We start from the raw sequence: 15,087 nt of genomic DNA, 5'->3' as shown, positions 1-15,087 counted from the left end.
GTGGGAAAGCGTATATCGCAAATTACCAGTTGTTTTGTCTCCCGCTGGAAGCTCCATGAAGCTGCTTTCTCGTACCCCGTTTTCTGGTCTCCGATAGGAGTCCAAGATGGTGGATCCGCGCTGTGTTAGCTGATAGGGGACCTCTGCATGAATCTCTCCTCGCTCTCCGTTCTCCGTCAGTTTTCTCACTCAGTTTGGTGCTTGGCTGAGTTCTTTTATCTCTTCATTTGATGTTTTAGGGTTTCAGGATTGTTGTTTTCTGTGTTCGGCTTAGTTTTTCACATCTTTGCTGTGGAGGGACGGTGTGGTGCTTCCACCTAGAGCGCCATTTTGCCAGAAGTCGACCTTTTTTTTTTGGTGAAAATATACATAGCCAAAGATACACCATTTCAAAAATGGAAGAAATTGAAGATTTTTACCAACTTGTGCAGTCTGAAACTGACTGAATGTGCAATCAGGATGCATTGATAATTACTGGTGATTGGAATGTGAAAGTTGAAAACCAGAATGATCGGTAGGTGGAAAATATGGCCTTGGCAATAGAGACAGTGCCGGAGATTGCATGATAGAATTTTGCAAGACCAACATCTTCTTCTTTGCAAATACCTTTTTTCAACAACATAAACATCGACTGTACACATGGACCTTGTCAGGTGGAATACACAGGAATCAAATCGACTGCATCTATGGAAAGAGACTGTCATGGATTGAATTGTGTCCCCCAAAAATATCTGTCAGTTTGGCTAGGTCATTGTTCCCAGTATTGTATGATTGTGTACCATTTTGCCATCTGATGTGATTTCCCTGTGTTGTATATTCTATCACTATGATGTAATAAGATGGATTAGTGGCAGTTATATTGATGAGATATAAAGGAGAGAAGCAAGCAGAGAGACATGGGGACCTCATACCACCAAGAAGGCAGTGCCAGGAGCAGAGTGCGTCCTTTGGACCTAAGGTTCCTGCGCTGAGATGCTCCCAGACCAAGGGGAGACATCACAAGAACCTTCCTCCAGAGCCAACAAAGAGAGAAACCCTTCCCCTGGAGCCAGCACCCAGAGAGAAAGCCTTCCCCCTGGAGCTGACACCCTGAATCCAGACTTCTAGCCTACTGAATTGTGAGAAAATAAACTTCTCTTTGTTGAAGGCATCCACTTGTGGCATTTCTGTTATGGCAGTACTAGGTGATTAAGACAGAGACGATGGAAAAGCTCAATATCATCAGTCAGAACAAGGCCAGGGGCCCACTGCAGAAGAGATCATCAATTGCTCATATGCAAGTTCAAGTTGAAACTGAAGAAAATTAGAACAAGTCCACGAGAGCCAAAGTATGATCTTGAGTATATCCCACCTGAACCTAGAGACTATCTCAAGAATAGATTTGACGCGTTGAACACTGGATGACTGAAGACCAGAGGAGTTGTGGAATGACATCAAGGACGTTATACATGAAGAAAGCAAAAGGTCATTAAAAAGACGGGAAAGAAAGAAAAGACCAAAATGGATGTCAGAAGAGACTCTGAAACTTGCTCTTGAACGTTGAGTAGCTAAAGTGAAAGGGAGAAATGAAGTAAAAGAGCTGTACAGAAGATTTCAAAGGGTGGCTCAAGAAGACAAAGTAAAGTAGTATAATGATATGTGCAAAGAGCTGGAGATAGAAAACCAAAAAGAAATAACATGCCCAGAATTTCTCAGGCAGGAAGAACTGAAGAAAAATGTCAAGATTTGAGTTGCAATACTGAAAGATTCTATGGGGAAAATATTAAACGATGCAGGAAGCATCAAAAGAAGATGGGAAAAATACACAAAAGTCACTGTACCAAAAAGAATTGGTTGACGTTCAACCATTTCAGGAGGTAGCATATGATCAGGAGCCGATGGCACTGAAGGAAGAAGTCCAAGCTGCACTGAAGGCATTGGTGAAAAACAAGGCTCCAGGAATTGATGGAATACCAATTGAGATGTTTCAACAAACGTATGCAACACTACAAGTGCTCACTTGTCTATGGCAAGAAATTTGGAAGACAGCTACCTGGCCAACTGACTGGAAGAGATCCGTCTTTATGCCTATTCCTTAGAAAGGTGATCCAACTGAATGTGGAAATTATCGAACGATATCGTCAATATTGCACCTAAGTAAAATTTTGCTGAAGATTATTCAAAAGCATTGCAGCAGAACATTGACATGGAGCTGCCAGAAATTCAAGCCAGATTCAGAAGAGGATGTGGAACCAGGGATATCATAGCTGATGTCAGATGGATCCTGGCTGAAAGCAGAGAATACCAGAAAGATGTTTACCTATGTTTTATTGACTATGCAAAGACGTTTGACTGTGTGGATTATAACAAATTATGGATAACATTGCGGAGAATGGGAATTCCAGAACACTTAATTGTGCTCGTGAGGAACCTGTACATAGATCAAGAGGCAGTTGTTCAGACAGAATGAGGGAATACTGCATGGTTTCAAGTCAGGAAAGATGTGTGTCAGGGTTTTATTCTTTCACCATACCTATTCAGTCTGTGTGCTGAGCAGGTAATCTGAGAAACTGGACTGTGAAGAAGAACGGGGCATCAGGATAACACAACCTTGCTTGCTGAAAGTGAAGAGGACTTGAAGCACTTACTGATGAAGATCAAAGACCACAGTCTTCAGTATGGATTACACCTCAACATAAAGAAAACAAAAGTCCTCATAACTGGACCAATAAACGACACCGTGTTAACTGGAGAAAAGTTTGAAGTTGTCAAGTATTTTATTTTGCTTGGATCCACAATCAACACCCATGGAAGCAGCAGTCAACCTATCCAAAGACTCATTGAATTGGGCAAATCTGCTGCAAAAGACCTTTTAAAGTGTTAAAAAGCAAAGATATCAGCTTGAAGACTAAGGTTCGCCTGAGCCAAGCCACAGTATTTTCAATCACATCATATGCATGCGAAAGCTGGATGATGAATAATAAGGAAGACTGAGGAAGAATTGACGCCTTTGAATTGTGGTGTTGGCAAAGAATATTGAATATACCATGGACTGCCAAAAGAATGAACAAATCTATCTTGGAAGAAGTACATGCAGAATGCTCCTTACAAGCAAGGATGGCGAGACTACGTCTTACGTACTTTGTACATTTTGTCAGGAGAGATCAGTCCGTGGGGAAGGACATCATGCTTGGTAGAGCACAGGATCAGCGAAAAAGAGGAGGACCCTCAATGAGATGGATTGACACAGTGGCTGCAACAATGGGCTTAAGTATAACAAGGATTGTGAGCATGGTTCAGGACCGGGCGGTGTTTCATTCTGTGGTACATAGGGTCGCTATGAGTCGAAACTGACACGATAGCACCTAACAACAACAAGAGGACCAATAACTTGGTTTCTTCAACAAATAAATGGCAGGGGGGTGGGCAGAAGTGATGAGGGAACAGATGGGGATGGAGAGGAACTGTCCTAGGTTAGAAGAGACTTAAAGTAAGTAGTAGCTAAATGTAAAAATGAGAATCTTGGCTTGGATTCTGATGCAAGTAAACTACCTGTAAAAAAGACATTTTTGAGACAATCAGGAAAATATGAATATGGGCTGAATATTAGATGGTATTAGTTGTTAATGTTGTTAGGTGTGAAATAGCCTTGTGCTTACGTTAAAAAAAAAAAGTCCTTACCTGTTAGAGATGTTGCTGAAGTATTTATGTTGTTAACATACTCTAGTAGTTGGTAAATCAAGGGGCAGATGAAACAAGATGGACAAAATGCTGATAATTATTGAAAGTGTGTGATGGGTACATAGAAATTTCGTATAATATTCTCTGTACTTTTATGCACTTAAAAATTTCCATAATGAAAAAATTTTTTTAAATTTAAATTTCACTTTAAAAGAAATACATAGTCATTTCTAGTCATGCAGTAATTAAAAGTCAGTGTCCCTTTCCTTTTTATTGATACAGATAAAGTATGAAAATTCTGGACATAGTTTTTATTTGATGATTTTTAATCAAGTAGACAAACTTAAAAAGGGCAGTACTTTACAGTAGATTTAAAATGAGCTCTTTGGGAATTGGTTTCAGTAGTAAAATTTGTCCTCATACTATGGTTTTGATGAGGTTCACATTTCATAAAGCAGCACAAAATATTGCTCAATGTTTATATTTTTTTCATTTTCCTTATTAATTTTCTTCAATACTGCCAGCAGTCATTTCAGAAGAAAGGCCTTTAGAGAGCCCTGCTTTTAAAGCATATTTTTTCTTTTGCATATTTAATCTGACCGTTTGCCATGTTCACTATTTAAGTGGGAGTGAAGGAGGAAGCTGGCAATAGGACAGAGAGAGAAAAGTAGACTAATGTGAGATGTGCTTTCAGTTCAGACTTGTTTTTTTGTTCCTTTATTCATTCTTTCATTCATTTCAAAGATATTTATTTATTACCTCTACAGTAACGGGTTTGATTTTTTTGGTTTACTGTGTGTAAGGTACTGTCCTTCGCTTAGCTGAGAAGATGAGCAAATCAGACATGGTCCTTGCCCTTCTGGAGTCCTGGCCCTCACAAGGGAGAGAGAGGCTTTAGGCTAGTTATCTAATTTATTGTTTGATAAGTACTGTGAATGTACAGAGTGCTACAAGAGAGGAGAATCTTGTCTGGGGAAGGGACAGAGAGGGCATCCTTGAATCCGAAGGGTGGAGAAACCAAAAACCCATTGCTATTGAGTCGATTCCGACTCATGGCGACCCCATATGTTACAGAGTAGAACTGTGTTCCACAAGGTTTTCTTGGCTGTAATCTTTATGGAAGCAGATCTCCAGGTCTTTCCTTCTGTGGTGCTGCTAGGTGGGTTTGAACGGCCCACCTTTTGGTCAGTAGCCGAGAGCAAACCACTTGCAGAGACCTTCATCGGGTAGAGAAGTTTAAAAGGAATAGTGCTACAGGAAAAGGAAAGCGCATGCTTGAAGGGCAAGGGTTGTGGCAGTGTGCCTGGAGTAGTCATTGTTTTGGTTATTATGCTATGATCAGTGGAAAGACATTGAAGGTTTTAAAAAATTTGCTATGAAATATTTCATGCATTTAAAACATATGTGAGGTATAAAAGTAATATAGTGAATGCTTGTATATTTACTGTCTAGCTTAAGGAATAAAGCATTATCTATATTGTTCTTTCTAGTCCCCTGGATATCCCTTTCTGGTATCCCTTGGTTATCTTGTTCTTTAAACATGACAGACAAGCTTGTTCCCTGCTTCAGGGTCTTCCCTTGTTATTCTCTCTACCTGAATGAAGTCTTTCCTCTCAAATCTGCAGAGTTCTGTCTTGAAGGCATTCAGATCTCTGCTCAGAGAGATCTTTCTTGACCACTCTTATTGAGAAGTGACCCCCTGCCCTTGTCATCATTTTCTGGTCTGCTTACTATAGGGTTGCTATGAGTTGGACTTGATGGCACAGGGTTTGTTTTTTAGTTTTTTACTTTGCTTTATGTTTTTTTGTAGTTGCTTGTTTTGAGATTATACATTTTTAAATTTATAGCCTGTCTTCCTCTACTAGAGTATAAAATCCTTGATGGCTAGGATTTCATCTGACTTGTCTAACATTATATCCCCTCGTGCCTTGCACGTAGTAGATGCTTGACAAATATTTGTTAAATATATGAATGTATTGACTTGAAGTTGGGATAATGGAACCCATTCATCCCTTTTGTGCTGTCCCCAAACATCTTTCTAGCTGTGAGCTCTTTTTCAGAACTTGAGGTTAATTCCCAAGCCCTGTTCCTGCTAGACATTTCCACTTGACTGTCTTGCTATAGCTGCAAACTCATTATGTCTAAAATTGTACATTATCTTCCTTCCTTCAGTCTTCCAGTTTTGTTAATGCCAGCGTCACTGACAGTCCTCAGGCACAAAACCTTGTTGTTATCTCACAATAGTCACTGTTTATAATCTCTGGGGTGGCTCTACATCCCCATTTATGTCTTTGTGGGGAGTGTCTGGTCACTGTTTTCACCTCTGCTTTCTGCCTTTTGACATCTTTTTTTTTCTTTTAAAATTGTACTTTAGATGAAGGTTTACAGAGCAAAGTAGATTCTCATCAAATAATTAATGTACATATTGTTTTGTTACACTGGTTGCCAACCTCACAACATGTCAACACTCTCCCCTTCTCGACATTAGGTTCCCTATTACCAGCTTTCCTGTCCCCTCCTGCCTTCTCGTCCTTTCCCCTGGGCTTGTGTGTCCATTTAGTCTTGTTTTGTTTTATAGGCCTGTCTAATCTTGGCTGAAGGATGAACCTCAGAAGTGACTTTGTTACTGAGCTAAAAGGGTGTCCAGGGGCCATACTCTCAAGGTTTCTCCAGTCTCTGTCAGGCCAGTACATTTGGTCTTTTTTTTTTTTTTTTTTTGGTAAGTTAGAGTTTTGTTCTACATTTTTCTCTAGCCCTGTCCAGAACCCTCTATTGTGATCCCTGTCAGAGCAGTCCGTGGTGGTAGCTGGGCACCATCTAGTTGTCCTGGACTCAGTCTGGTAGAGGCTGTGGTAGTTGTGGTCCATTAGTCTAATTAGACTGATCTTTCCTTTGTGTCTTTGGTTTTCTTCATACTCCCTTGCTCCAGACAGGGTGAGACTACTGGAGTATCTTAGATGGCCACTCAGGCTTTTAAGATCCAGAGGCTACTCACCAAAGTCTGCCTGTTGACATTTTAACCACCTCTTGAGCCCCTACTTGAATCCTTCTCTTTCAGGCATCAAGCTGATGACTTTGAGCATCTTTTCTTGTGCTTATTGGCCGTTTGTATATCTTCTTTGCTTAACTATCTATTCAAATCCTTTGCCCATTTTTTGGTTGGGCTGTTTGTATTTTTGTTGTTGAGTTGTAGGAGTTCTTTATATATTCCTAATAATAAACCCTTATCAGATTGATGGTTCTCAAATATTTTCTCCCATTCTGTAGGTTGCCTCTTCACTTTGGTGATAAAGTTCTTTGATGAACAAAAGTTTTTAATTTTGTTGAAGTCCAATTTATCTATTTTGTCTTCTGTTGATTATGTTTTTGGTGTCATATCTAAGAGTCCATTGTTAAAAACCAGGTCCCAAAGATTACATTTAGGCGTTGTTCTAAGAATTTTATGGTTTTAGTTCTTACATTCAGGCCCTTAATCCATTTTGAGTTAGTTTTCATATATTGTGTGAGGTACAGGTCCAACTTCATTCTTTTACATGTGAAGATCCAGTTGTTATCAGCACTATTTATTGAAGAGACTCTTCTATCCCCATGAATGGCCTTAGCACCCTTGTTGAAAATCAGTTGACTGTAAAATGTATGGGTTTATTTCTGGATTTTGTTCTGTTTGTGTATATGTCTATCATTATACTAGTACCAGGCTTTTTGATTATTTTAACTTTATGGTATGTTTTGAAACCAGGAAATGTGAGTCTTCCTACTTTGCTCTTCTTTTTCAAGATTGCTCTGGCTATTCGAGACCCCTGTGGTTCCATATAAATTTAAGTATTGGCTTTTCCATTTCTTCAAAAAAGACTGTTGGAATTTTTATGAGGATTGCATTGAATCTAGAGGTTGCTTTGGGTAGTATCACAGCTTAACAGTACTAATCTTCCAATCCATGAACATGAAATGTCTTTCTATTTATTTAGGTCTTCTTTAATTTCTTTCAGCAGTGTTTTATAGTTTTCAGTGTACAAATCATTCACGTTCCTGGTCAAATTTATTCCTAGGTATTTTATTCTTTTAGGAGCCTAGCCTGCTCACTTTAATTACTCTTAATACAATGAAACAAAATATTTATTGATTGCGTTCCCTGAATTTTCTTCTTTATTATTCTATTTTTAACCTCACTACCATGTGTGTCCTATCCTTAGTTTTGTCCTAGTACCCTAATGCTTGCCACTTTGTTGTGTAGTAGATAAGACAGCTTGTAGCATCATTGCCATCAACATTGTCTTCTTACTGCCTGTCTTTTGTTCTCATTAGGGCTGGGTTCTCTCTGAGACTGTGGAGGCTCACACAGTTTTAAAAGAAGTGAAGTCATAAGGTTTCGACTCTTACATCACATTGTAAGTGTGTTGAGGCAGTGGAATCTGAGCTGTGTAATGTTATTTTTTATTTGTATTTGTTCGGTTATCTTCTAAAATTTAAACAGTAGCTCCTTATACCTACTTAGCAGCAGTGCAGGTTGTGAAGATACATTTTTGCTGTTGTTAGTTGTCGTCAAGTTGGCTTTGACTCACGGTGACCCCATGAATCACAGAATAAAATGTTGCCTGGTCCTATGCCATCTTTATGATTGTTGGAATATTTGAGTCCATTGTTGCGGCCATTGCATCAGTCCATCTCACTGAGGGTTTCCTTGCCTTTGTTGGCCCTCCACTTTACCAAACTTGATGTCCTTCTCCAGTGATCAGTCCCTCCTGATGATGCGTCCAAAGTGAGTTGAAGTCTTAGACAATATTCTGTGATCCCTAGGGTTATCACTGGCTAATTTTTGAACGTAGATCACCAGGTCTTTCTTCCTAATCTGTCTTAGTCTGAAAGCTCCACTGAAACCTGTCCACCATGGATGACCCTGCTGGTATTTGAAATACCGGTGGCATAGCTTCTAGCATCATAGCAACACCTAAGCCACCACAGTGCAAACTGACAGATGGGTGGTGGGAAGATAAATTAGGTTGGTTAAAACCAACATGTATTTTGTACTTTCTGTATCATGATGAGAGGCTACAAGATGATTTTGCTCATCAGTAGTCTCCAGAATCTAGCAGTGTGGTGGTTATTTCACATTAATTTTAATAAAATATGGTAAGCACCGAATTAGAATTTGGTAAAAGATGTTGGAGTGCACAGATGGAAGCATCTTACTCTTTGAGGGGGTGTCTAGCGAGGCTTATTTCATGAAGGAGGTAATGGGCTCAAGTCTTGAAGGGTGAGCAGCAGTTCACCAAGTGAACAGCTGCTTTAAGTTCTTAGATATAGATAACCCATGAAAGCAAAATGTAATCAGTCTGGGCAAAAATGTAGCTCCAGTGAAGGGAGAGACCAGGAAGGACAAGGCTTTGTTTCCTTGATACTGTGGCCCAAAGTCACTGTGAAGTCCCAAGACATCAGTGTCCCCAAGCAGCATGCTGTAGCATAGCGATTAAGAGTGGGCTCTGCAGTTAGGCTACCTAGGTTCAGTTTTCAGCTCTGCAACTTACTGGCTATGGGAACTTGGACAAATTACTTAACCATTTTGAACCTTGGCTTAGTATCTACCTCATAGAGGTGAAGGTTAAAGTATTGATAACAACATCTGGCACACAGTGTGTGCTCAATAAAGGTTTGCTAAGGAGCCTTGGTGGTGCAGTGGTTAAGCACTTGGCTGCTAACTGAAAGGCCAGTCGTTTGAACCCATCAGCCTCTCCGTGGGAGAAAGATGTGGCAGTCTGTTTCTGTAAAGATTATAGCCTTTTGTATAAAATGACAAAATGAAAAAAAAAATTCATAATTTTTCATATGGTTCATTTGAAATGGTTCACTGAAAGCAGTGAGGCATAGATCAGAAAAGCAGCATAGCATAACTAAAGCTGTTTACCAAGAGATCTGAAAGGATCACCTGGTTTCTATAAGCTTTTTCTAAGAAAGGCCAAATATGGATATTAATTGAATTTTAATGCTTTCTGATAAACATTGACCCGGCAAGCTTTTTTAGATGACTAACTTTCTAATCTGCTTTGACATTTCTTCAAGGTGCTGCAAACAGTGATTTGTTGGTAGGTTTAAAAATACGTATGATTTGTTTTAGTGAAGAAGGTTTTGAAATATTCTGTAAGGAGTAAGTCTGAAGGAATGGGCAAGATGGCCTTTCCATTTCTCAGACACCAGGTGGAGATTTGTAGGACTTTATTTTATGTTTCAACAAAGTAAATTATTTGTTCTAACTGGCTATCAGTGCTATAAAGAGATGAAATGTAATATTGTACTTGATGCTCTTTTGCTTTCTGAATGACACTTTGAAATGTTTTTAGGTTTATAGTGTTGATTGGAGTCAAACCAGAGGTGAACAGCTTGTGGTGTCTGGCTCATGGGATCAAACTGTCAAAGTGGTATGTCAACCTTACCATTTTTAAAAACAAACACTCCCTTCCCTAAGCTTCCACGGAATTCTTTTCTTTTCCAAAACATAATTCTGTAGCTTTTAAACTGAACAGCTAATCTTCTTTTTTAAAATATACACTAAAAGATTTATTATAATTTAAAATTTTCTAATCTTTTGGCTATAAACTAATAATTAGCTCAGCATTGATTATTTGAGCTCCTTAAATAATATCTTACTTTATATAAGAATAGAATTATAAAGTCCTTGAAATATTTATGTATATTGTATGTATATTTATATATTGTATTTTATATGTATATGCAGTATTTATTAAAGCATGTATTTGAATTTACCTCCACTTAGTAATTGATTTATTTATTTTTAGTGGGATCCAACTGTTGGAAAGTCATTATGCACTTTTAGAGGCCATGAAAGTGTCATATACAGCACAATCTGGTCTCCCCATATCCCTGGTTGCTTTGCTTCAGCCTCAGGTAAATTCTTTGCTGTTTAGCTAAAGCCTTACTTCTAATGAATGGTGGTCTGCATGCCCCAGTAGGTGGCGCTGTGTAGCTTAGAGTTGGAGAGAAAACAGGACTACAATGCTGTTTTTTCGTGCTCTATAGACAGTTTCTGTACCAGCCTCTTGACAGGAATTAACAGAGGCCTGGATTACTTTTCAATGATTCTAACAATTTGACTTAACATGTTCATTTTTTGTTAAGGTAAGAGGTAGGGGGCAAAGAGCAAGCCAGGGCTGTGGCATTAAACTGACTTTGAAACCGATTACTGTCTCTTGTACTCACTAGTCGTAAGGCCTCAGGCAAGTATGAGCCTGAGTTTCCTCATCAGCAAGATGTGGTTAATAATGTTAACTCTTGAGGTTATTGTGAATACTAAAAAACCACACAATATAATGTCTAGCACGCCGTTAACTTCCTTCCCTTAATGTTCACTCTTTTTCAAGGATAGTCTCTTTAATTTATTGCTACTAAGCCATAGCAAGGACTTCTTTGGTATGATCTTTTACTTGACAGTTTGCTTTTGATTCGTGTCAGCAACTCTAAGGTAAAGCAGAAACTTACATTTATACATCTCTAGTTTTTAGTGGAGGAAAATCATTTTGTAAAAATTTAATAATTGCCCTGTTGTACCACAGTAAAACCTGCAAAAGCAGGAGCCTGTGTAAGGCAGAAACCTGTCAGAGAAGGAAAACTCAACATTTTCCACCAAAACGAATGATAGAAAAGGGGTCAGACTGTACCCTGTGAAAGGCAGAAAAGTTGCGAGACCCAAAAACAAGGCAGTCCTGTTGAGTTCTGGCTTTCACAGGCTTCACTGTATTTACATAAAGATTTCCAAATTAGGTTTGTTGGTTGATTAATAAATCATATAAAACCTGAACAGCCTAAATTATGTATAAGTTGTAGAGAAACGTTCGTTCTCCCTGCAGCACCCCATTTAAAGCAGCATAGTCCACCTGCCTACTGGTAATTTAAATAGATGTTCAGTCTTCACTTGCACCTAACTGCTCTTGCCTCTGCCCTTGATGTTTTTCTTCTTTTCACACCCCTGAAGCTCTGCCCTCACCCGTTAGTCTAGCGTTTCTTTCCACCAGACTAGCCTGTCTCTCTTCTGTCTTTCTGACGTTGCATGAAAAAGTTTAGTAACAGAGCCTTCCTTGACATTTGGAATTAAAATTCATATGGTTAAGAGTATGGAATATCAGTTTCTAATGAGGAATATTGTAATATTTGCCACACTGTGACTTCTCATAGTGTGAATTAGATAGAACACAACTATTTATTAATTAACAAATATGATTTGTATTAGACATCTCACAACTGGTTATAAGTCCTACACAGTTGGGACACAGTCTAGCTCTTTTTACTGGCTACAGAGCTGCTTGGCTGAAGTGGCTTTATCCTTGGTTTGTTTATTAGGACATAGGTTGCTAAGACTAAGTAACAACTCTAACAATGTGTAACACATGCTGATTAATCATAATATTTGTGATAATTGACAAAGTAATATCATCACTCTTTATTTTTTGCTTCTTTTATAACTTTTAAAAATATATAAATTTATAAAGAAAAAATAAAAATAGTATGCCAAATAATCCCTATTCTGATCATATACAGAGTTAGAAAATTAAAAAAAAAAACACAGACACATGTCAAATAAAAGGTAAACACCTCCCCACCCCACTACCCTCTGAGATAAACACTGTTAACATTTTCTTTACTCTGCCAGAAAAATTCTTGGGCCCATTCTAGAACATACGGTACAAAAAATTAAAACTATTTCTGGAAACTATTCTTGAAGAAAACAATATCCTCAAAAGCTGTATTTGCTCAGTGATGTTAGGTTTTATAATTATATGCTCATAGCTATAAATCCCTTTGTTATTGAACTCCTACAGGAAAAATAACTTTGTAATTGTGAGTCAGAAAATCTCCAGTCCCCAAATTCTTCTTTTCCATTGAAAACATTGTTTTATAAAAATCATTTTTGGTTGTGGAGGTTTTTTAGGAGCTTCAGTCCAACATTATAGCTGAACTGACCGAATCACAGCATTATTCAGAAAGAGGTGGTTGTTATAGTTTTAAATGAAATTGATGGAAGAAAACCTGTTGTTGAATTATATATTTAAATTATGAAATTGAAACAGAAAGTACAGTGTAACACATTTATTTGATATACCACCAGTAAACACTTAGTTAAAGTTTTCAGAATACCAGTTTGTCTTAGTTATCTAGTGCTGCTATAACAGAAATACCACAAGTGAGTGGCTTCAACAAACAGAAATTTATTTTCTCACAGTTCAGGAGGGTGGAAGTCCAAATGCAGGGCACCAGCTCTACGGGAAGGCTCTCTCTCTGTGTTGGCTCTGTGGGAAGGTCTTTGTCTCTTCTCAGCTTCTCTTCCTTGTTTCTTTGGAGATCTTATGTGGTATGGCATCTGTCTTCCCCCACCCACATCTCTGCTTGCTTACTTCTCTGAGCCTACTCTGCTCTTTTTATATGTCAGAGGTGGTTGGCTTAAAACACATGCTACACTGATATGGCCTCTTAACATGACAAAGAAAACTCATTTCCAAATGGGATTATAATCACAGGTTTTACAACATATATTTTGGGGGACACAATTCAATCCATAATATGTTTCCTTCCTAGAAGCTCTGACACTTTAACATATATTGTTTCATTTTTATTTTAGATAATTTCGTTCAATGTATTGAGTGCCATTAAAGCTTTTAAAAGTTTAGAAATGAAACAAAGGTGAATGATTCAGTTGGCATAGGCCAAGGGCAGAGTTGCTCTTCTAGGTTGTCTCACTTGATCTACTTTCACACTGCCTCCTGTTAGACACATAGCAGGAAGGCTCAACCAGTGTGTGCTCAGGGTATTCCAATATGAGGAATTGTTCAGTTAGCTCATTTTTTTGAATGTACATATAAATAGTCTGTTGTGGTTGTGTGACATCGAGTCGATATGATACTAATTATTTCCATATGTGTGTATCTCCAAGCAACAATAGTTTTATATCTTTGTAAGTTTTAATTTAAAATTCTAAAATGATTTTGCACCAAGTCCAGTGTGTTATACTTTATGGATTAAATAACAATGCTCATGGTCTAGATGACATCATAATTCTGATCATGAATCTGAACTATGTTAAGGTAACAGTTATTAAAAGACTTGGACCCTAAAATTGTAGACTGATGCACCTCCTCAGTCTTCTAAATGTTTGCCAATTTGGTGAATGAAAAACGATCTCTAATTGTTCTTTTGATTTGCATATTTGATTATTATGGAAGTTGAAAATGGTTTGTGTTAATTGGCCACTGCAGTTCTTTTATGAGTCACAAGTTCATGTCTTTGGCCCATTTTTCTACTGAGAGATGTGTGTTGTTGATGTTGTTTTTCCTTATTGGATGTTCTCTTGTAGGATGTGGAAGATGTGAGAGAGGGAAGAGTAAAGGGTAATTCCTAGGTTCCTGGCAAAGAAATTCGTGGATGGTGATGCTATAATTGAGATAAGAAATATTTTGAAAGAGAAGATCTTGAATTTTGTATTAGAATACATGTGGGGATGTCAAGTGAGCAAGTTAAGTTTGGAGCTCAGAAGTCTGGCCTTGGGAATAAAAATTGTGCCATTGGCTCACAAATGGTAACTACAGCCATTGCAATAAATCAGAGCACGAAAGAAAACAGAAAGCTTGTAACTGAGCATGGGCTGACAAACTACTGCCCTTGGACCAAATCCAGCCTACTGACTGTTTTTGTATTTTTCCTTTTTTGACTGGGAGAAACTGAATGTTTAAATGATGTTGCTAAGGATCCAATAGAACGTTAGGTAAGAGTAAATAGAGTCTTTTGTCTTAGAAAAAATTTTCCCATTCCAGATTATACAAACATTTCCCTAAATTTTCTTCTAGTACTTTTATAGTTCTGTTTTTTAAACTTAATATTGAATTCATCAGGAATTTATTTTAGAATAAGAAATGAGGTAGAAATGTAACTTTTTTTTCAAAATGGCTTAATCAGTTGTTGTAGTACCTTCATTAATTCAGCTATTTTTCTCATTAATTTGAAATAATAATAATGATGATAACTAACATTTATCGAAGGTTTCAGCTACACCAGGCACAATGTAAACACTTCATATTTTTTAAATCTAATAACTTTATTTTGGGAAATATCAAGATAAAATTTATCATTTTATATTTGGGTCTGTTTTCTAGGCTTTCTGCTTTGGTGCATTCATTTATTTTCCTGTATACAAGGTTGCATTGATTATACTTGTTTTATAATATATTTCAGTTTCTGGTAGCACAAGTCTCCTCTCACTGCCTTTTTGTTTCATGCATTTTTTTTTTTTATTGTACTTCAGGTGAAGGCTTACAGAACAAATAGTTTCTCACGAAACAGAAGTACACATGTTGTTTTATAACATTGGTTAATAGCCCCACAACATATCAACCCTCTAACTTCTCAACCTCTTTTTTTTTTTTTTTT

General features: G+C 37.7%; 1 protein-coding gene across 2 annotated transcripts in view; it reads left to right on the top strand.

Moving 5' to 3' along the window:
* Nucleotides 1-15,087, top strand: part of PEX7 (peroxisomal biogenesis factor 7) — a 137,026-nt gene that overhangs the window by 31,935 nt on the left and 90,004 nt on the right. For both annotated transcript variants that reach the window (XM_012554972.2, XM_023729835.1), the window contains 2 exons: nt 9,996-10,073; nt 10,452-10,560. In XM_012554972.2, the coding sequence (XP_012410426.1) occupies nt 9,996-10,073; nt 10,452-10,560 (187 nt within the window). The remainder of the gene's footprint in view (nt 1-9,995; nt 10,074-10,451; nt 10,561-15,087) is intronic.

Source organism: Trichechus manatus, unplaced genomic scaffold (genome assembly GCF_000243295.1).
Source record: "Trichechus manatus latirostris isolate Lorelei unplaced genomic scaffold, TriManLat1.0 scaffold00002, whole genome shotgun sequence".
NCBI classification, from domain to species: domain Eukaryota; kingdom Metazoa; phylum Chordata; class Mammalia; order Sirenia; family Trichechidae; genus Trichechus; species Trichechus manatus.
This window is presented reverse-complemented; position numbering and strand designations above follow the sequence as displayed.